Source organism: Nilaparvata lugens, chromosome 10 (assembly GCF_014356525.2).
Source record: "Nilaparvata lugens isolate BPH chromosome 10, ASM1435652v1, whole genome shotgun sequence".
NCBI lineage: Eukaryota > Metazoa > Arthropoda > Insecta > Hemiptera > Delphacidae > Nilaparvata > Nilaparvata lugens.
Genome location: NC_052513.1, coordinates 36,105,992 through 36,132,070, shown reverse-complemented (window position 1 = coordinate 36,132,070; position 26,079 = coordinate 36,105,992). Strand labels below are relative to the sequence as shown.

The following is a 26,079-nucleotide window of genomic DNA, read 5'->3' as shown; positions in this document are numbered from 1 at the left end:
CCATAAAGCAAAAATACCTGCGGCTTGAGTTAACAGTGAAATTTACAACATAAAGCCTATACTAAACCATTAAATTAAACACCATGAGATGTTTTTTTATGCTATTGTTTCTCTATGATGCTACAAATTACAGTAGTCTGTACCGTATATAAATTATCTTCAAACAACCAATCCAATCAGCTCTAGGGCTTCAGTGAGTCTGGTAATTTCATTCAGTTTATAATTTTGTTAATGGAAAACTTTTTATAAAATACTGAAAACTTTATTTTATAAAACAATCCACATTTGGCTAAACCACTCTAGCTTAATCTTGAATCATTTCTCTAAATGGATTTTCCAACAAGTAGCCTGACTGCAGTAGGCCTACATGTAAATCACTTATGTTAGCAAATCCTTTTTTATTTAATTTATTGAATAAATGATGCAGTAACCTAACTACAGTATTTAAAAGAAGATGAAATTCATAAATATCTAAACATAGGGAATTAGGTCTAAATATATTTAGCCTATTCAGTACCCCCACTTCTAATATTATTCAAGTATTCTATGATAGAACAAAGAAATAATAAAAGTTGCTAGCCTATTATTAATAAATTAAATTGCTATTTTAAATAATATTTTCAATCTTAGTAACTTAGTCCAAATTAACTTACCTCAGGATGAGAATTATTGAGAAACCAAATTCTGTCACAATGTAATAGATATCACTAAGCAAAAAGTATATTTTGTATTATCCCAATCCTAATTATAATTACATTTGAATACATTACATAAAAAGATTAGCCTGTAAAACATACTCTATAAGAACTGTTCTGTTGCAAAATGCAAATGTACGTTACACAAACCTTAATTATTATTATTTATGCATAACATAACCTATAAACTGATGCTATTATATGAAGACTATTAAAATTTTCTAAAAAAAAATATATACGTTTATCATTTATTATAAAATATTATATTATCTGGAAAATATTTAATTACTTCTACTTATTTTTGGTACATCGCAAATCATATGAATAGTCTATAAATTGAAAAAGAACGACAACCAGGTCCAAAAGTCCATATCATTTTAGAAACTAAGTCAGACTTGAACCATTTCTCAATGACAACCACATTAAGTATTCCCACTTTGGCACCGATATTTTGAGTTCCAGATATTTCCAATTCCGCCATCTGCCAAACAAGTAATTTGAGTTCCAGATACTCCCAATTCCGCCTAGCAACATATTTCGAGTTCCGGATATTTCCATTCCGTCCGTCTGACAAATATTCGGAGTTCCACCCAGCAACAGTTTTCAAGCATAGGACATTTAACATTGATATTTTGAGTTCCAGATATTCCCAATTCCGCGGCCCCGAGAAATCCAAGGGGTCGCATGAATTGGGAATATCTGGAACTCAAAATATCTTGCAGCTGGCCGGAATTGGAAATATATGGAACTCCGTATATGTTGACAGGCGGAACTCCGAATATCGTGCAGACCGGCGGAACTCAAAATATGTCAGCTGGGGGAATTGGAAGTAGTGGAATTGTAAATATATCGAATTCACAATATCGATCGTTATTAGCGAGACTGTGTACATGTGGGATGAAACAAATTTATCACAAAAGAAATGAAGGGTTCTATAGTTAACCTAAAATAGATTCATCAACACATCAACAGTCATCAGTCTTGTTTGTTGAAACAGATAACAGAGTTTTGAAAGCTTGCATAATATGTATGAATATAATGAATATAATTGAAAAAGAACGACAGACCAGGTGCAAAAGTATTCTATTCCCAAATTTTGATGATGAAAAACAAGTCCAAAAAGATCAGCCAAGTTTTTTCTACTGTTTAAAGTTCAAGTCCAATATTCCATTGAAAATTAATATATAAGGAGCTATGAATTAACCTGAGTGGGCTAATTAGTCCATGTCATTCCAGAAATAAGTCAGACATTTTGAAACCGCCCATCTCACTTCTTCACAACTAATGAATGAAAACAAAGGCCAATGAGCTCTGATCAACATGTAAATTTACATCTACCTTGAATTACAACCATGAGACGAGAACCCCATTTGATATGATCGACTCAAAATTACTATTCTATATCTTTCATATAGATACTCTCTGTAAGGCTGGGCCATTGAAAACAGACTTTTTGGTATGATGAATTTTGTTACACATACTTATGAGTACACACATACATGTATTTTTTATTTCATGATTTTTCTTTACTTTTTGATGTTTGAAATGTTGCATAAAGATTCTCAATCAACCAAGAATGGTTATAGGTATATTTAAATTCTTTAAGATTTCAGTAGAACCCATGCAGAGCATGGATTATCTGCCAAAGTGTAACATAAAATTTAATATAAATAGGTGACAACTTTGTTTGCCAAGTCTAAATAACTGAATGATAGAGATAAAATAAATCCGATTGAATTTATTTTATGTTGAAATGGCAAAATATTAAAAATTTAGGTTATCTTAGACGAAACTTAAATTATTTCTATCACTTACGGTGCTTCAATAATTAGCTGCCAAAATGATGGTAGGTTTAGCTCCAAATTTTGTAATTAATATGTCAATTAATAATTAACAAGTTTATTATTGATTGAAATATTAATATATCACAAGAAAATCAACTCAGCAAGCTAACAAGTAGTAACTGGAACTCAACTTACAACAGTTACAACGGAAAACTCAATGAACTGAAGAACGAAGAAATCTAGGAAGTTAGTTTGAAGATCCAGGCAGCAGAGCGTCTACTTTCAATACTGATCACATGGTAGCAGCACTAGTCGAGGCCAAAACGACTTTCTCTCACGAGGAAATTAGATTGAGAAATCAAAGAACATGCGGTCTTTCTTTGGTATTCTTTGTTATAATATAGTAAGGTCCACGTTATAATGGGAGAAATGGAAGATACGAAAACAACGTTGCCAAATAGACTCCATTTCGCCACTGAGTGTACACAGCTTTTATTTAATTCATCCCATTATATTTATCTAATATGAATTTTAATTCCTTTAATTAAATTATCGATTTCATGTCAAATTAATAAAATTCATCAATAAAATATTTTTTTATAATTTGATTCTAAACTAAAGATACATTTCAAGTATAATTTGTGTTTCTCATACGGTAATATCTAAAAATGAAAAAAAAATTTGAAATCAATAATACGACTCCTAAACAAACTTCTTTCCATAAACGCTCCTGTTTGCAAAAGATTTGAATATCCCGCCAATACTACCATGGTGCAGTGTAATCAGCTGACTGAAGGGTAGGCAAATCAGATGTTCAGATCAGCTGTTTAATTTTATCTGCAGTCTGCACTGACGTCAACTTTCCTGCTTGCCTCTTGCCTTGGAAGTTGGGTTCGGAATACCTATAAATGTATTTCTCCACGATGTCAGTTATTCGTTTAACTAGAGTGTTTAGAAATCTAAAAAGTTTGAATAGTTGTGGAGTATGTGTAGTTAATAGAATGAAAACTACTTCAGCTACTGGTGCTATTCTTTCAGAACCAAAACGTACCCCTTTTGGGCTAGTGGGGGTTGTTGTGCAGTAGTGCCAGTTTATTGATTGGGGCTGCTATAAGTAAAACATTGCCAATTTTTTGGAAGAAAACGATCTTTTCGTTCCTTCAGATGACGACGATGATGACGATTGAATTATAGTACCGCAAATCATAACCCAAATATTTCAAATGTTACCAAGTTTTTACCTTTCAATCCTCTTATATTACAGTTTTATAGTAGCCTAAAAGTTTTCAAAATTCATTCAATAGTTTAATAATTGAAATAATTATTGGTGCTCTGTGGAAATAATCTCATTTGTTGAATGCAGTGAAGAGGAAAAAACTTGTAAGTACGATATAGAATTCTATCTATTGTAAACTTGTAAATACTAGCTGTAGAATCAGTAGTTTTCAAAAATAAAACAATCAATCAATGGCTTTACTTTAAAATTCACAAGATTCTAAAATATCAATTATGGAGAAAAGTTGAAATGTTGACTTATCGTACCCAGTTCTATCGCACAGTTGCAATGGCTTTACAGCCTTTTTTCACGAAAAATTTGATGAAGCTATTTCCATATTACTTAGAGTTAAATCAACATTCCGGTTTGCACACAGTGACAATAGTTGAGTCCACTAGTAGCCACAAAAGCACATATTCTACACAGGGACAAAAGTGACGTCTTTTATAGTCAACCTCACAAAAATATACTATTCCAATAAAATTTTATCAACGTTGTCTACAGCTGATAATAAATGAGAATTAATAGAGTTATTTTTATAATATACCTGAGGGATTGGTAAGGTCTATTGGTGTGGGGGGAAGGGTAAGTAGGTATTGGAACTTAGCTTAGAATTGAGCCTGGCTGCGTGGGATGCCATTCTACTCTGTGGCTGAATACTTTGAGGCCGACAAGTCTTTAATTTGATTCAAGTGACTTAGAATCCAATCGACCATCTCGATCTATTTTTAATTTTTAAAAACGTTAATGTTTGACAAGTTTTGTAAAAATTTTTACAATCAACGACGACCAAATTAGGTCTGAATATAAAATGACGCCGTCCATCCAGGAAGCTGGTCAATGACGAAGGACAGAAGTATGAAGTATGAAGTAAGTAAGTATGCTGTACGGTACCAATTTTAATCTATTTCGTACAGAAGACTATTTTCGTTCGGTTGACTATATTAGCCGCCATTAGTGACCAAACGCTATCACATGAATACATTACATCCTCCAAATCCTTTTTCACATGAAGCCGACTACTAATGGTCAGGTCTAGTTTACACCACAAACTCTATCAGTGTAGTACTAAGTACCTAAGCCAGTGCACAAACCTAGGTTTTGCTGGCATTGTTAGATTGAAAACGAGTTAGTTTTAGTTTAAGATTCTATGTGTTGATTGGAATCTTATTAACTATTTATTGCTTATCTATTGTCCCTGTGTATAGAATGCTTTAGGCGCTAGCAGCATCTGAATCCCTTCTCACAGGAACAATAGACGAAATTTTAGTTGCCGCTACTAGTGATCAGATAAAGTGGATGCCACTATTGTCTCTGTGTGCTGGAGGTTTTAGAATCATTCAACGACAGATTTGAGCAAGACTCGTAGTTACAACAGAAAATAGAAGATATACAGCATGAACAGACAATTCAAAATAAATAGGTAATTGACTGCTTGATGTGAAGGTATTAAACATGTTCAACTCACACAGGTCGAGAAAGACTCGACTCCAGTCGAGACTATGTGTTTCCAAATGGTAACACTCAGACCAGTCGATTCTAGTCTCCGGGACGTCACCATTTGAAAACACATGCTGCGTCGAGAAGAGACTAGAGTCGCGTAAGTGTGAGTTGAGCCTTACTGGAATTTAAAAGTACCTGAGACAGGCCCGTAATTTTTATCACCATGTGTGGTGACCTGTTTCAAATTGTGGACTCTGTCCAGGCGCCTTCAAGCCTTGCATAAACATGTTAAGTTTGATGAATAACAAAACAAATTTTCTCTATAAAGATCTACCAACTTGAAATAGCTTTTCATGTTGAAAAGTCAGTAGAAATGATAGGACGGCATTGCTGCTACTTCTCCTTTTCTACCGCCCTCTATAGTATATTCCTTTTCCTTCGTCTTCTATAGTAGATAGTTGTGATTCAAGTTGTAGAATTAAATATATTCGAGATAGGAGGATTGATCACTATTAACAATAATCAACGATTGATAATATCAGTTCAGATTCACCTGGATAATTTGAATCACAGCTATCTTACTGTAAAAGGTGTTTGAAAAAGGAATGTGGCAAAAATGCCCTCCCATCTTTTGCACTGACTTTATAATGTGAATCGCACTCAAAAAGTTTGGATCGAGTTTGTCCAGGGTTCGTCTGATTGCCCCGGGTCCAACTGTACGACACTCAACAGAATATTCTATATTTGTATATTATATTGCATTTTTCAATTGTTTTATTTGTATTATGTGTTAAGAGAGCAATTATGGGATATTATCCTTGTGCTCTCATATGTATTTCAAATAAATGAATATTTATACGTTTATTGTAACCACTGACGAAAGAACAACGCTCTCCTTCTTACTTCTTTTTTCTGTGGTGTAACTTATATTGGTGAAACCTTTAATATTAGTTTAATTCTGCCTCTTCCATCAATTTTAGGTGAATATGTTATTCCTATTGTTTATAGGTGGATTCCTACCACCATTAAATACCATAAATTTATATAATACCATAAATACCATTATTCATGATTATGAGGCAAATTACATAAGTGTATTTCTCAGTCCTCCCAATCATATTATTTTCAAAAAAATGCATTTTCTGTTCATCCGAACACTAATGAATGGAAGGAAAATCTCATTTTAGTAAAGGAACATATTTGCTAGAATGTAGGCCTCTTGTGTAAGATTCTCTTAACTCAATTTAATTTTTTTCAGATCTGAGAGGCTTGTGTACAAGGAAATTGTTCTTGAAAGGAAAACTGTACAAAATAAAGAAGCTGGTCTAAAAACCGAAAATCGACTCCAAACAGAGGTATTCTATGCACAACGTTTTGTTGGGTCACTGTTTTTTTTTTGGACTGTTTCTGAAAACTTAAATTTATTACCGGTATAGATTTTAGCTTTAATCTTTTTATGTATATTATACTAGTTTTAATCTTGTATGATACACATAATTCATACCTTGCCTCTGTACTTATCAATATATTATTGAAATTTTATGTGTTGACTTTTTTTACTACTCCCCAGTCCAACCATACTCCAGTTAGGACAGATATTTCTTGTTTGTTAACAAGTTTTTATTGTTGGATCTGGGGACATTGTTTTGTTACAATAATTTTCTCTCAACCTACATAGACTATCACAATAAATATTTTTAGAAACCGAAATCTAAAATAGTACTTCTTCTCAGATAACACTGCAATAGAACAGAGATAAAAATGTCATTCAAATATCATTATTAATCTTGTGTCTTCGTTTGAGATTGTAAGTGATATTCACTTTGAACGGTCAGCATTCCTTATGAATAACACCAGTTATTATGAATGTTACCAGTTTAAAGCGAATTTTACTACAGGCTCGTTGCTTGGAGATCTTTATTCATTTATACGAGATGTGTAATCTTTTACTTAAAAGCTGCGTTTACACCAAAGTTATTAACAAAATGTTAATAACTTCAATCTTTATGTATTCTATAAGATTGAACGGAACTTGACAAACACATATATATTCATCATGTGTATGATAAGTTATGTTCAATCTAATAGAATCTATAAGGATGAAGTTATTAACATTTACTCTGTTGCATATCCATGCTTTTTCACTATTAAAATTAAACTTGAATTTCAAAAAAACACTTATGGAGTGAAAATGCACTTACTATAGGTAGTGACGATCGTTTCGACCTGTTGTTGGTCATCATCAGACTGTAGGAATTTACTCTCATTTACAAGAGTATATTATAACATTTAGTTAATTAATTTTGGTGTAAACGCAGCTTTACTCTGTGAATCTCGGCAACTCTTGTAATCAAATAATTGATCAATTTATTTGATCAATGAATTGTATATTAACTACTTCTCGGTATCCTATTATATTAAATCATATTATAAATTATCAATTAACTTTCTATTGATTCATCAGATACTGTCCGTACGGTGAAGTAGTTTGCTATACAAATTTATAGATCAAAAACAAACTTGACAAGAGCAAACCATATAAATTTATCGATTTTAGGTAATCCATGAGTATCCATATTCCGTAAGCTGCGTTTACACCAAAGTTATTAACAAAACTAGCTGGCCCGGCGAACTTCGTACCGCCAAATAGTTAATGCATCTCATGTCAAACTTTAGCTGGATGCACATCTGAGGAGGCGCGATGCGGTATTTTGCAACCAGGTGCTTCTTGCTTATTGATTTGAATGGAAGAACTCACACACACTGAATCGTACATTGCGTGGAACGGTGTGATAAGGCAATCTTCATAAAGGTGCGTACAGATTTACGCGCCGCGAACATGAGCAATTCACTTTTAATCAGCTGATGCCAAGCTTTCTATATCTGTATCTTACCGTTTCTGTAAAAATACAGATATAGTCAGCTGATTAAAAGTGAATTGCTCATGTTCGCGGCGCGTATATCTGTACGCACCTCAAGATCAACACTTTGTATCACCAAGCCGCGTCACCTCAGGTGTGCTTAGCCTTAGCTTAATCTGATGCACTATATTTTTATGAAAATTATCCAACAATCAGTATTACATTTATATCTCAATAATGTAATGTGCTTAGTTAGTTGTACAGCAGTTTGTATTTTTAGATATAGTTGAATGCAGCTTGCTGGAAAATGAATGGTATATCTCCATGCTGCTGATTTTCCCGTGCATATTCTAATTTACAGCATTTCGAGTTCTAAGATCCAAGTTTGGACGTCGTTCGTACCGTGGCATTATTATTAGAATAAAATTTTGTGAACCAGTAGAAAGAAAATAGAAAAACAGATCTACCTACGGCTGTTGGATGACGCAATTATTATAACAGCTTATTTTTATTTCTGTGTGTGGCCAGCTCACAAATCTCCTCCCATAAGGATTAAAAATTTATACTTTGAAGGACCGTAGGAAAGAGTCCTAAAGTCTGATCATGAATTTGATAGGCCATAAACCTGCTCCTGAACATAACAAACACAACTAATAAAAATTATCAAATTCGGTGCACACATAAAAATGTTATTGGATGTCAAAATTTGTGGCTTGATTTTTATTTATATAGATGTTTATTTCTCCCTCCTTATAGATTCTATTAGATTGAACAAACTTATACACATGATGTGCATATGTGTTTGTCAAGTTCCGTTCAATCAAATAGAATCTATAATGACGGAAAATAAACATTTTGTTAATAAATTTGGTGTAAACGTTTGTTAATAAATTTGCTGTATTCTACAGTAAAGTATTCAGAAAATAGGAAACTGTAAAGCTGCGTTTACACCAAAGTTATTAACAAAATGTTTATTATTCCGACCTTATAGATTCTATTTTTAGATTAAACGGAACTTGAAAAACACATATTTTTATCAAGTGTATGATAAGTTATGTTCAATCTAATAGAATTTATAAGGACGGAGAAATAAACATTTTGTTAATAACGTTGGTGTAAACGCAGCTTAGGCCTATACCACAGATTAATTATTACTACAGTAATAGATAAAGCATTGTTTTTTCTATGCTGTTAGATATCTAGGATTAATAAAAATATTACTCATGCCGTTTATTGGTGTTCAGTGCTTGCACTTGAGAAGCGGACGTGTTTCAACTGATGGTGTTCATTCTGAGCGCTTTGTGAGCCACTGCAGTCGAAGAGGATGGACCTGATTGTTCGAAAACAGTCGGCTACTCAAAAAGCACTTAGTACTATAGCAAAAACATATAATGGACAATAAAATCACTTCAATTGTGCAAAAACAAGTGCAAAGTAAAGTGCAAGTACGAAGTAAGTGCATTTCACTCCAAAAGTGTTTTTTTTTTAATTCAAGTTTAATTTTAACAGTGAAAAAGTATGGATATGCAACAGAGTAAAACAAGAAGTAAACTTTTATTTGAAAAATTTCAAACAACTAGTTTTGGCTTTTAATTATTTTGAAGTTTAAATGCAAGAATAAACAATTTGAATAAACTTTTCTATATTCTAAATTTCTAGTTTATTTATTTTGGACTAAAAATTGGACAAAATCATGAAGTGTAAACATAACCTATTTTTGGACAATTTCTATCTAAATTTGGGAAAGGAACAGTTTTGGCCTTTAAGCCTGTTGTTCCTTTCCCAATCATTCATAGTTGAGAATGATATTGTATGGATCAATTTATAAATAAATATTAGATAATAAATGTTCATATGATTTGTTTATTTCTTATTCATTAATTTTTTTGGTTGGAATAATATAATTTCAATCATATTTTAATTTCAATTTTATCAAAAATATGATTATTCAAGTGTAATTGAATTATATTCAATAAATATTATTCCTATTTAATTTTGCAGTTTTATAGATATGAAATTCTTCTTTTACATTCAATTCATTAATTTTGTTTCCAAAGCTTAATATTTTCATATTAGAATTCATATCGACATAATTATGATTTGCTTCAATTAAATGTTCAGCAAAAGCCGATTTTTGAGAAGTATTTTTTTTTTTAATTTTAATGCCTGAATATGTTCTTGGAACCTTTTTTGAAAGCATCGAAATTTTAAATTGGTCAAACACGCCTATTTTTGATAAAATTAAAATTAAAATATAATAAAATCAAATTATTCCAACCCAAAAAATAATGAATAAGAAATAACAAATGATATAAACATAATCATATGAACATATAATATCATCTAATATCAATTTCTTCATTCTTGCATTTAAACTTGAAAATGGCCAAAGGCCGAAACTAGTTGTTTGAAATGTTTTAAATAAAAGGGTACTTCATATTTTTATATGGTTTAAATAATATGGACTTATTTTTCTGTGGTCAATCCCGTGTCTTGGATGGAAACGTTAAGCCGTCCTGGCTGCCTGAAAGCAGTCGTTAGGTCATAGCCTTGAAATTGATCAGTTGCGACCTGAAAATTCTGACACCAGACCTGAGTCAGCCAGGTTAGGCTGGTCACACACCGATTAGTCAAGACAAGACTAGTCACGTTTAGTCACAATACTTCATATAGCCTAGTTGCTTATGGAGTCATGTCTAATTGCAATGACTGATCAGTGTGTGTTGCGGCATACAGCAATGTGAAGTATTATGACTAAATGTGACTAGTCTTTAGTCTTGACTAATCGGTGTGTGACCAGCCTTACTGATATTATTATTTTTTATAATTATTTACCGAGTCCAGTTTTCCAGCTATTACCTCTGAAATCGCTGTTAAATCCTGGAGTCGACTCCTTGTTCCCTGCTGCAGCAGATTTAGGCTACTCTTCTGCGACGTGAAGAGGAACAGCTACACTCTGAAACCAAATAATAATTAATAAATTTCATTTCCATGAAATACAAACACGCAATCTAATTAATAAAAGATACATAATATTTTAAAATACATTAATAAAATCACTAAAAATGTAGAGAAAATTAATTTTTTGGAAATTAACCTACTCAACTATGGAACCCATGTACTAGAGCAGTGTAGTAGTTAAGGCAGGTGTATTATAATAATAGACCAAGGTACCTAGAATACAATATGTATCCTACATTATATTGGTAGAGAAGACTATACAGAACATTGTCTATACAGTATCCTAATTAAATTCAGTCCACTACTTAAATAGTATCTTACGTCACATGGACGGGAAGGGGGCTTTTGCAGGCGAGAATGATGATTCTAGTCGAGGTGTTAGCTGAGAAGACATTCACGTCCAAGTAACGTACACTATTTTTTGTCATAATAATCTTAAGAAGCATAATTGAGAAGTAGAAAACATTACCTGCTTGTGCTGAAGTTACTACATGCATTCTATAAACATAACCTAGTTTACAAATTCCGAATCAGGAATTTTGTGGAAGTTGACAAAACTTCCACCTGGAGCGCTGAAGGTGTTTTTGTAGCAGTTTTGCTGTTCCTATTTCAGAACTAGGAAACATACTCAACTGTAAAGAAAACATATGGTTTCATTACAGTAGAGTATGCTGTAATGAGAATCATTTATGTTCATTTGTTCTGCAAACAGCTGTTTACCGGCTTGATTTCATGCATGGAAAACAGCTGAGATTGAATGACTATGACAAACATTTTTTTTATTATATTATAGATGCTCTATAGTTGAAACTGTTTTCATTCTTTATGTGAATAACATGAGTGGTTCCCATTGAACCAAAGCTGACAGAAAGAAGTGAATCTCATCATCCCCTTCAACCAAGGCCACTTTACATCTACATGAACTAGAGTGGCTTTGCTTCAACCCAATGCTCTACAAAAATCACAACAGAAAAGCCCCGGTTAGATACAGTGTCAGCATTCCTTACAATATTGCATCGAGACTTCCCATTCAAACAATTATGACATTTTCAAGTGAGTCTCACCACATAAGGGTCATTCCCCTCCCATAACTTATTGCTAGTTCACCACCGTGCAACGTAGCTACTGTGGGCTGTGGGGCCTTTCTCTTTTTCTCCATCATCCTCCTCCTCCTCCTCCTTCTCCTCCTCCTCCTCCTCCTCTCCTCATACAACTTCTCCTACTCATGCTACTTCTCCACTGCATCAACCCTCCTCCTTCTCTTCCTTCTACTCCTTTTTCCTCTTCTTCCTCCCTCGTCAACATTCTCCTCCTCCTCCTTCGCTACCTCCTCCTTCTACTCCTAGTCCTCCTCTTCCACCCCTTCTCCTCCTTCTCCATCACCACCTCCTCCCTGCTCCTCCTCATCCTCCACCCCCTCCTCCTGATCCTCCACCTCTTCTTCTCCCTCTTCCTTTTGGTAGAGAGTTAGTGGGGAGGATATTTTAATATTCTTTCCGAAGAATGGACATTGATATGTCCAAAGCTCCGCCAATTTATGTAGATGCATAACAATATAGTTATTATATTACGAATGGCTTTTTCATATCATATACAGTTCAATAATTATTTTCTTAGTCTATACTATGTAAATTCATCTATAAGTTTGCTGTATTGTAAGCTATTGTATATAAGTATATAAGCCAGTATATTATTGTAATCTACATAAATAATAGAGTACTCAATCAATTCCTTCTTCTCTTCTTCTTCTTCTTCTTCTTCTTCTTCTTCTTCCTCCTCCTCCTCTACCTACTCCTCCTCATCCTCCAATCACTCCTACTCCACCACCTCCTCCTCCTACTTCTCCAACTCCCCCATCCCCCTCTCCTTCCTCCTTCTCCTGCATTTCCAATTCCTCATCCTCCTCCCACCCCTCTTCCTCCTCCTTCTCCTTCATCTCCTACTCCTCCACCTCCTCATCCATCTCCTCATCCATCTTTTCCTCCTCCTTCTCCATCTCCTCCTACTCCTCCTCCTACTCCTCCTCCTCCCCCCAATACTTCTCCTCATCATCAACCTCCTTCAACTCTTTCTCCTCCTCGTCCTCATTCTCCTCCTTTTTCTCTTCCTCCTACTACTACTCCTCCTTCTCCTTTTTCCCTTCCTCTTCATTCTCGTCCTTCTCCTTCTCATGGAGCTAGAGCAGAGGAAGACACCCTCCTGCTCCTCCTCCTCCTCCTCCTCCTCTTCCTCCTCCTTTCCTTCTCTACCTTCTCCAACCCTCGAAAAAAGGGACCCAGAGCCCTAGGGCGGTAGGGAGACACCCTTCCCCACATTAGCAATCGATAAAAGCACGCCACCCCAGCCAGTGTTGTCAGAGAGGGACATTTATTCCCATTTCCCAATTATACGATTCACTTTAAACTGTCAGCATTGGTTGAATGGGAAGCATTACATGAGCAGTGCTGAGAAAAAAACCGAGCCTGACAGTATCTATTTGTCGAAGACAGTCTGGTGACAATATTGTTCATCATTAAATTAAATTTATATGTATGAATTTATTTCAATTCTATTTTTTTCTATTACACTCGTAATATCATTAAATTTGGACTATAGTTTTCAAAATTGTATCAAGCTGCGTACATACTTATGCCCCACGAGCACGCGCATTTTGCTTTTCATCAGCTGATTATATATGTATTTGTTATTTGTACAGAATCGGTAGGATGCCGATTAATCTTAGCATGAGCTGATGAAAAATTGAAATGCGTGTAATCTTGGTGCTCAAATCTGAATGCACATTTAGGAATAATAAAGCTATGCCTGTTTTTCTTCCACTACCTATTTATGGCATCAAATGAAAATGGATAAAAGAATATCTATGGTACTGTTGATGATGAGATATTGTGATACCTATCCATAATGAAAACACTGGGTTGTTGTCAAAATATCACTTATTTATAAGTTATTATCACTTCATAAATAAGTTATATTTTGACAACAACCCAGTGTTTTCATAACATCTATGACTTGTGAGATGAAGTGAGATTTACTTCAATCTGTCAGCAGCGGTCGATCAGGAGGTAAGCATGATTTGTACAAGGAATGCGGACAATTTGAAGTGAATTCCACTGCATTTCTGCCTCCTTTATTACTCCAACTTGGTGTGAATGAAAGTTGAATGAATAATAAATTGTTACTCTCGTAAATGAGGTTATCACACTACTCACTATACAGCATTTGATGAATTTTGTGGAACGAAAAATTAATGAACGAATATTGAAATGTAATGATGAAATGAAATTATTACACGTGTTATACAGCAGGTATGAGAAATAAAAATAAAATCTCAGTACCCTTCTGTAAAATTGTTTACTCACACATTATCAAGAATTATTAATAATAGATTAATAGTATCATAGCCGAAACATGTTCTGAGTAAACAATTTTACAAATGGGTAGGTACTTGAATTCTTATTTCTTTTCAACAGTAGCCCTAAAAAAGACAAGCAGGTGGTGATTTTTGTGGAACGAAAAATTATGAATGGAAAATTATGGAATTAGCCAAATTGCTGGGGAATGAGGTTATCAATCACACCTTTTATACAGCATGAATTATTTTTGTGGTCGGAAAATTAATAAATGGAAAATTACGAGGAGTTGAAAATGATGCTGTTTACATAGATTATCATGATGTGCTGAAGTCGACAATAAATTTTGATTGATGATGATGATGATTGTTGATTTATAGAGTTTTGATGACGTTGATGATGAGTGACAAGTCATGAAATGAATGGCAGTGTTTTTATACTGTCATAGTAACCAAAACGTACAGTTTGGGCGAAAAAAAATTGACTGAATTACGTAAATTGGCTTGCATTTGACAAAATTTCTTACTTTAGTCGTGTTATACTCATTCTTTCTTACTCATTCTATTTTACTGAATAAGACAGCTAACAGCTGTAATTTATTTGATTTTAATTAGAAGAGTCTTTCACAGCCAGGTGAAACCCATATAAAATTTTCAAATCATCGTTACAGGTAAAGTGAGATCCACGTTATAATGGCAGTGGAGTTGAGAAAGATTTTCATGATCGAGACTTGACTTTTTTTGTAAATCAATTCCATTTCTACATTGTTAAAAAACGATCTTTCAACGTTGCGGAGCTACAAAAGGATAGCGCTATATGCATCGTCGAATGATAGACAAGGATAGCAACACCAATGGTGATCAAATACTGTCATTATAACGTGGACCTCTCTATAGAATATTTGAATTAAATTCTTCTCCAGTGACCTGTACAGACATGCAAACCTGTGCAGTTACCACTGAGCCGGCTTAGCTTTATTACTAGAAAAAATGGGTTTAATAAATATTGTAATCAAAATATAAATAACAAATAAAAAAACCGGTGAACCTCTTTGGTAAACCGTGAAATGATTAGCTGGACCTAAAAAGAATTCCAGGGGCATTTTTATTCTGTTTATATCTCGAAATATTTCGGCTTGCCAGTAAACAGTAGTGAGTACGATTAGCTGTTATGAATGAAAGTCTGAAAGCTAGTTATTTGGTTGCACGGTCAGTCCAATGTATACAATGCAATACAGCCAAGCAAAACAATGAAATGTCAGACAAACTTTCATCTTTCTTTAATGTATTCTCTCCTCCTCCTCTTCCTCATCCTACTCCTCCACCTCCTTCTCCTCCTCCTCCTCCTCCTCCACCTTATTCTTTTTCTTCACTTTCTTCATATTCTCCTCCTCCTCCTCTTTCTCTTTCTTCTTTTTATTTTTTCTTCTTCTGTGGCTTTACTCATATAATATACAACTTTCACTCTTTTTTACTCTCTCTCTCTCCCTTCCATTCTTCCACAATCACTCATCACCCGTCGGTGTTTGTTTGTGTTTCTGTCTCATTCTAATGCATTACTGATATTGTTTATCTGCTGATGGTTCCAGTTAATGGTAGGCTATCCCTTTTCCTTTAAAAAATGAAGCTTTTAGCTCCCTCTCAATAATTCACTTGCAATATTAATTTGTACATCTATTATCTTGCTATGAAATACTGTACTTAATATACTGTCATCTATTTGAATAGAAATTCATTCACTCCACAAAAACACATAATCGAGTCATTGGGAGAAGGTGTACGCTGGTAAGCTGGTCCATCTTTCTCCACTGCCATTACAACGTGGACCTCACTATAGTATTGGTACAATCATTATTCACTCATCAAATTTTATTGATAAAATCTTTAAGCTTTCAATAAACAACTTACATACATTTGAGTGACCTGCTATTATTTATTAGTTTCTATTTTTTATAATTTAACAAATACATTATTTGGGGCTGAAGATACTGCATTTGAAAAATGTGTTGTGTGTGCTAATAGTTTATGATTCTATTGTATGGTATGAGATGTTGTGATATTTCTCCATAATTGAAAGACGTTGATGTTGTCAACTTTAGAAACCAGGTTTCATGGTAACACTTACCACATCTTCAGCTGAACTGATGTTGTTTGTTATTGTTGAAGGAACAGGAAATTCAATTTTAGGTTATGTGGTATTGATAACAACATCAACGTTTTATTTCTATTCTATTATATTCTTTCTTGATGAATCTTTAATAATTTAATTTCCACATCCAAATAGACTATTTCTAAAGCCAATCAATTATTCGTTATATTCTTCAAGTAGGCTATCTATAAGTATCTAGTAAGTAAGTTTCTATAAGTATTATAATATTCTTTATCAGTCGAGTGTTTTTATTAGTCATGTAATATTTTAATCCTTTCATTTATAATTTTATCCAGAACTGTTAATTCCATTTGTTGTGCTGATTGTCATCAATTATTGCAACTATGGAGAGATTAAATACAAACTATCAACATAGTAAAAGAATAACATAAATGCTGACTTCCAAGCAATGCTGAAGGGCATAAAATAAACAATCTTGTTTATTCAATGTATACAATTTTTACTAAATCAACAATGTATAAGTTAGTTTTCTCTGCTGAAGGGTTGAATGGAATTTCACTGTAGACAAGATTACTGTGAATAACAGTACTGACAGTATGGACTATAGTGAGGTCCACGTTATAATGGCAGTGTTTGATTAGTAATGGTATTGCTATCCTTGTCTATCATTCAACAAAGCGGATAGCGCTATCTCTTTCTCGCTTTGCTCTGTTGCCATATCGTCTTTTAACAATGTATATTTAATAATTAATTAACAAAATATTCCATCTTAATTATGAAAATTGATTATGAAATTATTAAAAAATATAATTACTTCCCTATTAAAATATAATCGATTATTTTGAACGAGAATGAACCGTTAATATTACATCAATAAACCTGTATCAGCTACCGTCTATAGAAGGCATTGACAAGACCGAGGATCGGCAACGTTTTTCTCCTATCTTTCTCCACTGCCATTATAATGTGGACCTCACTATAGTCTAATTAAGCTGATATGCTGACTATGCTAGACTAATATGCTGATATAACAATATGATTAATCAGAGGAATAATAATATGGTATCAAATGATATCAGTATATAATATAGTGTCAGAGGAAGTTCAAAAATAATGAGTAGAAAGCAAACCCAAATTCGCATTGTAGGCGGAAATAAGATTGACATAATAAGAGTGGGGAATTCAGGGGATAAGTAGGCAACCCTCCCTACACACGCCTGCAATACGACCTTGAACTTCAACCATATTTGACCTTGAACTTCCGGAGCAGTGGAACCTCTCTACTGGGATCCACTTCAATCTGTCAACATCGTGTCAATGGGGAGCATTCATGCTATTCATGCATTGCGCTGACAGATTGTAGGGAATCTCACTATTAGACAACCTGTTGAAAAGATGACTGATAATAATCTATCAAATCTAGGCCTATAGGAATCTAATAATCCATAGGAAGCACTCATTCAGATTAATTATTTATTATTCCAAAAATTGAAAATTGATTATTATTGAATAATATTCTACTCTACTATTTTCATTGGCACTGTTTCCTTTCTATAATTTTTATTTCGCTTGGAAAGTTAATTCTAAATGTATAGGATATACAGCTAAGTAGAATAATATCTAAAATAGATATAAGTATTGTTCTTGTCACAGCATCTTATCTATAAGTTTACGTTCTAAATCTTTTGATGAAATTTGTCTTCAATTATGTTAGACTAGCAGGTGACCCGTGCTCCGCAAGGGTCTAATTAAAAACTTGACGTACTGAAATCTTGAAGAATTCAAAACAGGCCTACACCCATCCTCAGTTAATTAAGAATCTATATGCAAAATTTCAAGTTGATCAGTCCAGTAGATCAGACGTGATGATGCGTCAAACATAATTTTCCCATCCCGTACATGTATAAGCCAGTTCTTTCCTTTATTATAGTATAGACTAAATATTCTACTAATTGAAAATCATTATTATTGAATCCCCTTTCACCATTTTCATTGGCAGTGTTTCATTTCAATAATTTCTTATTTCGCTTGAAAAGTTACTCCGAAGTGTAGGAGTATATACCACTTTGAGGAGTATATACGATTTTCATAAATAGAACATTTTTGTGCAATTGGTTATAAAAATTTGAGAACATTATAACCTAATTTTTGATATATTTTACAAGTTTTGGATTTTTGGTAGTGTATTTTGTATTATGACTTATTCTGTATTTTTAAGCTTTATGATTTTTTTATTATTTTTTATAAACTATTAATAGAACATTTTTATGCAATTAGTTATAAAAATTTGAGAACATTATAACCTAATTTTTGATTTTTTTGTATTTTGAAAATCCCTGTAACTTTTTTGTCTGGATGAAGCCCACATGAGTCTTGTGACTTGTGCGTGGGCAATGGGGTGGATGACTGGATGATGATGAGTGATGAGTTGGACCTACAGTTTTAGGTGGGTTCCAAACCACGGAATAATTAATTCATTTTACATTATTGAATTTAAAAATGCAAAGTGTTTTGAAAGACAAACAGTTTCAATTTCCACAAATAAATTTTTTTTTCAATTATTTTTCTTTTTTTTATATTTTATAACTTATATTGTATTTTTGCAGGTGTAGGATTTTTTTGTCTTTTATTGTTAGCTTAAAACCGTTAATATTACATCAATAAACCTTTATCAGCTACCGTCTATAGAAGGCATTGACAAGATCGAGGATCGGCAACGTTTTTCTCCTATCTTCTCCACTGCCATTATAATGTGGACCTCACTATAGTCTAATTAAGCTGATATGCTGACTATGCTAGACTAATTATGCTGATATAACAATATGATTAATCAGAGGAATAATAATATGGTATCACATGATAATATCAGTATATAATATAGTGTCAGAGGAAGTTCAAAAATAATGAGTAGAAAGCAAACCCAAATTCGCATTGTCGGCGGAAAATAAGATAGGCGTAATAACAATGGGGAATTCAGGGGATAAGTAGGCAACCCTCCCTACACACGCCTGCAATACGACCTTGAACTTCAACCATATTTGACCTTGAACTTCCGGAGCAGTGGAACCTCTCCACTGGGATCCACTTCAATCTGTCAACATCGTGTCAATGGGGAGCATTCATGCTATTCATGCATTGCGCTGACAGTTTGTAGTGCATCTACTATTAGACAACCTGTTGAAAAGATGACTGATAATAATCTATCAAGTCTATAGGAATCTAATAATCCATAGGAAGCACTCATTAAGATTAATTATTTATTATTCCAAAAATTGAAAATTGATTATTATTGAATAATTCTACTCTACTATTTTCATTGGCACTGTCCCCTTTCTATAATTTCTATTTCGCTTGGAAAGTTAATTCTAAATGTATAGGATATACAGCTAAGTAGAATAATATCTAAAATAGATATAAGTATTGTTCTTGTCACAGCATCTTATCTATAAGTTTACGTTCTAAATCTTTTGATGAAATTTGTCTTCAATTATGTTAGACTAGCAGGTAACCGGTGCTCTGTAAGGGTCTAATTGAAAACTTGACGTACTGAAATCTTGAAGAATTCAAAATAGGCCTGTACCAATCCTCAGTTAATTAAGAATCTAAATGTAAAATTTCAAGTTAATCAGTCCAGTAGTTCAGACGTGATGATGCGTCAAACATAATTTTCCTATCCCGTACGTGTATAAGCCAGTTCTTTCCTTTATTATGGTGTAGATTAACAATATTCTACTAATTGAAAATCATTATTATTGAATCCCATTTCACCTTTTTCTTTAGCAGTGTTTCCACTATAGCAGTATTACCACTATATACTCCTATGTAATCTTTTGGTAAAATTGTCTTCAATTATGTTAGACCGTGGTCCACAAGGGTCTAATTAAAAACTTGACGTACTGAAATCTTGAAGAATTGAAAATAGGCCTATAACTATCCTCAGTTAATTAAGAATCTATAAGCAAAATTTCAAATTAATCAGTCCAGTAGTTCAGACGTGATGATGCGTTAAACATAATTTTCCTATCCCGTACGTGTATAAGCCAGTTCTTTCCTTTATTATGGTGTAGATTAACAATATTCTACTAATTGAAAATCATTATTATTGAATCCCATTTCACCTTTTTCTTTAGCAGTGTTTCCACTATAGCAGTATTACCACTATATACTCCTATGTAATCTTTTGGTAAAATTTGTCTTCAATTATGTTAGACCGTGGTCCACAAGGGTCTAATTAAAAACTTGACGTACTGAAATCTTGAAGAATTGAAAATAGGCCTATAACTATCCTCAGTTAATTAAGAATCTATAAGCAAAATTTCAAATTAATCAGTCCAGTAGTTCAGACGTGATGATGCGTTAAACATAATTTTCCTATCCCGTACGGAGTAACTATATATATATATATATATATATATATATATATATATATATATATATTATATATATATATATATATATATATATATAGTATATATATAGTATATATATAGTACATAGTGTTATATAGGATATATAACTAGATAACTAGATATCTTCTAGGAAAATAGATATCATCTTATCAATAAGTTTACGTTCCAAATATTTTGATAAATTTGTCTTCAATTAGATGAGATAATGCTGTACCGTATCAGTATGGTCAGCAATCGTTATTGTGGAAACAACTACAGTAAGTAACTGTGATATTTTTATAACTGTGATTGGTTATCTATGATTTGATTTTTAGTGGTCTACGGTAATCTCAGTTATCTCAGTACAGAATTGCTGTAAACTCATGAAACGAAGTAAGATAAATTTGTATTAACTTCTATTGCTTTTATCAAAAATTGCCTTCCCACTTCCGGTTTCGTCGTTCGCTATCTATCTCCTTTTTCTTCTTACTTTCCTCTTTATCAGCCTTACTTCCTCGACCCTATCTCTTTCCTTATCACGTCTTATCTCTTCCATTCAGACCTGCTTTTCAAGATGTGTATTGAACCAATTGTTATGAAGTATGGAATGGTTCAATAAGTCATAATATACTATACACCACCTAAGTGTTGTCTTCAGTGCTTTCAATAGATATCATTCCAATAAAAATCATTGTAACTTTGTAATAAATCATCAACGTTCATCTACCACACAATTTTGAAAATCTGAGGATTGTTGAATTGTTTTTCATAAATTCCCTTGATAAAAATCCACTGCAACTCTCTAATAAGTCAACTCTCCAGGCTCAAACCCAGCTTCACCGCCAATTCCCACCCGGAGGGAAATTTTCCCGACCGAGGGGAATTTCTGAGCGCCAAGTTGACAGCCCTGCAGCCGCCAAGAGGCGCTCAGTACAATGGCGGTTCTCTCTCTGATAGCGCGCAAGTTCACGTCTTATTGTCAGTGATAAATGCAACGAGGAACAAGTTAAACCTCACTCGAAGAAAAACAATCAATAGTTTCCAGTGATCAACAACAGTTTGAGTGTTTTACAAATCTCTACAACGGGTACCAATTTTATTATGTCAGGTGGGTGATTTAACTCAGATTTTCAATTCTTATCTGTCAATAAATCTTGAGATTTTCCTGTGTATAGTACAGGGAACACAATGTAAACAAACGTTAACACCTTGCACAGCTTTCAGAGCGATTAACGTTCTTCGTAATAGATTGTATATTATTATTGTACTGATGTGCTAAACCTTGAATTTCCCTCTATATTGGAGTACGTGACAGGATTAAATAGGAAGGAAACTATCAATAAAGCGCGGAAACCCCAGGGAATCAAAGCTGTTACGATGATTTCCACATAGTGAAGCTTTGTTTAATGGTCTAGAATTTTGAAGGATCAATAATTATTACTGTTTCTCTTCAATACTTTCCTCAAATCTTCTTTATGAGGTACATGGTATAATGCGATTTTAATCATTCTACAAATTGGAATGTAAAGAGGGAAATTCATGAATCAACTTTGGAAGGCCCGGGGATTCACAGCAGTTACGTGTCAATATTGTTGATTGATTTTCACATTATATTTCTCTCACAGTTATCCTTATTTCACATTATAATCGAATGATTTTCTCACGTGATATTCTGGGAAATTACCAGTGAAACACATTATTTATATGTGAATTTTCAATAATTATCTTATTGTGCTATTCGTCTTCTGCTTTTAACACGTGTATTTTTAATTGAATAAAGCTCAATTTCAACATAAATTCATATCATTTCATAGTAATAGAATAACATTTTCGTTCTAGGAAACGAGAAGTACGATAATCCATGAACAATATTATCAATGTTATTGATCAAAGTCAATTGGATAATTAACAGATTTAAGAAAATTCATTCAATTGAAGTCCCTTGCTCTTCTAATTCACTACTCTACTCTACTTGCTCTACTTATATACATAACTACAATATTGTTTGTGCAATATAGCCTACTCATTGGTTTTAGCTTTGAATTTAGCTTTCTTACTCAAAAGTAGATTAAATCTCTTTTCCAGTGAACCCAAGTAGTAGTAGTAGTTTTAATCAATGAATGACAAATTAGTGTTGCGAATTACGATGAGTTTGAAATTATCCAGTTGTGAAGTTTTGATAGGCCTTTCACTAACTAAATTTATTTCAACATAATAAATGTAATCAAAATGGCTTTATATTGTTGTATGTTTTTATGATAAGTGTTATCAACTAATTCATTCATAAGACTCGTACTTATAATCATCATTATATATATTGTATTATATTATTCATTAGAATTGTACTGGGTTAAGAAGAACTTGATGGAATGATTAATGAAACTGAATGATACATGGATTGAAATAATTCATTTCAAAACCGTGTCGAACTCATTGATTTTCTGTTCCCTACTGAACAAAAATTGTATGATTTCAACGAGTTAATGATGTCTAACATGCATTATTAGTGAGAATTGTGTAACAAAAGGCCTGCTAGAGTAGAAACAGGGTGCCGGCAAGTTCATAATCGATAATGCTCGGTCCCTCCCTGTTTGATAAGAACAGCTGAGCTACTACTATGTTTGTCTCCCCTCTCTCTCCAACACTCGTGCAAACGCACACATTTATTGCAATGGACCGATTTTGTTTAATTCAGACATTCATTGCATTTAATTTACGTAATTCATGTTACTTGTAGCTATGATTCTTCAAAAGTTACGATTTCTTTTCCAACAGTTTCAATGTCTTCTTCAACAGTTACAAGTTCTTTATTAACAGTTACAATTTCATAAATAGATCTAATATATTTTTGCGAGTTGTTTCAGAATTTTCTCTATTATTTCTAGAACCCAATATCAACGGAGACAATAGACAATACTCTTGACAATAGAGCACTGTCGTAGATCAATCTAGTAATTAATATAGTCCAAATGGTAAATAATTGTTCTTCCCTCATATTCCAATATTATATTTTAAGCTGTAGTCTCTTATCAGTTATGATTACGTCTACCCTTCTACTCACCTACCTGAATTCTCTGGTCATCTCTGTCATTCATGTATATAATTATTGTAACACAAGAATAAAGAACTCTAATCTGATCAATTGAGATCAAGGCAGCTAGAAAACTTGGTATTCCAATACACCTTGTTTCTGACTTCATAATAAACTATGTAGAGTCCCTTCCAAACTATTTCTCAACTCCTATATTTTATTTCAATTTATTCTATCTAATCTATTTTATTAGACTTCATGTCAAATAGGCTCAATATTTTCAATTATTTTAATTTTCTTGCGTTTTTCCACATGTCAAACTCATTCATCTATAAAAATACTCATTCGTCTATAAGAATTATTATCCTGTAAGTGTGCCGCGTCTTCAGCTATTGAGCTATTAAACAGTAGCTAAAAGATTTATTCATCTATAAGAGTCCTTGAGAGTCTATGATATCTATAGAACTTCTTCACAAGCGAGAGCCCTTTCTCTGTGGATTTTTCAATCCGTTGATCTTTCCTCCACGCTTCAGCTTTAGAGCACTTGAAATACATTCCAACCCGCAGTTTCCAATTGCAAATTCAGACCAAACTAGTTCCGAATTCAGATTACTGGATCACCAGAACGAGATAACCGACTTGATCGATCTGAAAATGGTTATGAATTAAATCAACTCCTTCTGTGTGTGTTCAGAAAACAAGCGTTCGTATTTGGTTCTTCTTCTTTCTCTTCTTCTTCTTCTTCTTCTTCTTCTTCTTCTTCTTCTTCTACTTCTTCTTCTGCGTTTTCGACTTTTCGTAGTTAGTATTAGCGACCGGTTTTGTGCAAGTGTTATTTGGACTTTCTTTTCAGTCGCTACTGTCCATAACTTTCATCAATTTAATATAATGCATCGTTATCAGACATGTTCACTTTTACTTTCCATATTTTCACTGAAATTTTACAGTTTCCTTATTTTTCGTCTAGACCAATACATAGAAAATACAGGAATTCGTTTCTATTTCCTGTAGTCTGTTGGCTGATCTTGTAAGATATGCAACTTCTAAATAACCGGATGGAAACGATTTGAAATGGACGACTAGGAATTTCTTGACCAATGCAATGACTGACAGATGATGACAATCCATGGAAAACTGACATAACATGGAAAAGTATTGTGGAACAGTGAATGTTCATCTTTTTATTTTTCTTCTTCTTCTTCTTCTTCTTCCTCTTCTCCCCTTGTATTCTTCTTCGGTGTGGTTTTACACAAGCATAAAAAATGAAGAAGGGCTTTTATCATGTTAACTATTACCCTAACCATTTATATTTGATATTCATTATTTTACAGCACAATCCATTCACTCATTTCCATCATTGATCAACCATTGATCTCATCAACCATTGATCTCATCATCCATTTTTATTGATCATAAAAATGAGAATAAATCACATTGTAATGTAATAAGGAGTGCGGCCTGACAAGGATAATTCATGATATTCTATTATTTACTAATCAATGATACTACTAAAGACTCTATCCCTTGCCTTCAGTCATGCCTCAATGATGGAATGCTCACCTAAAACTTCATGGTATCATCACCCAAATCATGACCAGAATACGAGAAGCTGATTTGACGTTGTATATTTTATTCACAGCATGTTTCAATTAGGCGTTATGCCTACAAAAGTAATTCAAATAAGTTTCAAGGTTCCTATGTTTTGAGTACGACGCGTGTTCATTTTTTTAAGTGTTGTCAGATCGTGATGTTCCTCCCGATGTACAAAGATATAAGGTTTGCCAAGTATGAATTCCACATCAAATACTTTTATAAAAAACAAAAAATCTTGAAGAATGTTAATCCATTGTAAAAATTAAAAGATACGAATATTTTAGATCAAATACTTTACAATCACGCACTCTAGCCTCTAGCAACTGAATCGAATTATTTTACTAAAGTGTATATTGTATTCAGGGCTCCTTATGTTTATTTATAAAATTTCAAAAAAGAGTACTATGATGTTATTTTATGAACGAATTGTTTTAATTAGGTTCTTCTGCCTTCATTCCTGCTTTTTGGAAAATGTAATAGGAGATTTTACATAGTATGGTATATAGTGAGGTCTTGGTTATAATGACAGCATTTGACTAACAATGGTGTTGCAATCCTTTTCTATCATTTGACAAAGCAGAAAGCGTT

The 26,079-nt window shown here is 33.2% G+C and overlaps 2 protein-coding genes and 1 non-coding gene across 8 annotated transcripts in view; 2 read left to right on the top strand and 1 right to left on the bottom strand.

Moving 5' to 3' along the window:
* The window catches only part of LOC120353363, a 39,862-nt gene extending 37,202 nt beyond the window's left edge, over nucleotides 1-2,660 (bottom strand). For all 3 annotated transcript variants that reach the window (XR_005572311.1, XR_005572307.1, XM_039436778.1), the window contains exon 1: nucleotides 2,511-2,660. The gene's annotated coding sequence lies outside the window, so the exon portion shown is untranslated. The remainder of the gene's footprint in view (nucleotides 1-2,510) is intronic.
* The window catches only part of LOC111064406 (septin-4), a 102,177-nt gene that overhangs the window by 44,417 nt on the left and 31,681 nt on the right, over nucleotides 1-26,079 (top strand). The window contains exon 1 of one of the 4 annotated variants that reach the window (XM_039436752.1): nucleotides 21,780-21,975. The exons of 2 other annotated variants lie outside the window; for them this stretch is intronic. In XM_039436752.1, the coding sequence (XP_039292686.1) occupies nucleotides 21,969-21,975 (7 nt within the window). In that variant the 5' untranslated portion in view covers nucleotides 21,780-21,968. Of the gene's footprint in view, nucleotides 1-21,779; nucleotides 21,976-26,079 lie in introns of those variants that run through there. One more of the 4 variants, XM_039436754.1, reaches the window with a different exon arrangement.
* Nucleotides 3,301-6,740, top strand: LOC111044462. The gene is made up of 2 exons (XR_005572312.1): nucleotides 3,301-3,859; nucleotides 6,457-6,740. It is a non-coding gene; the product is annotated as an uncharacterized LOC111044462 (transcript).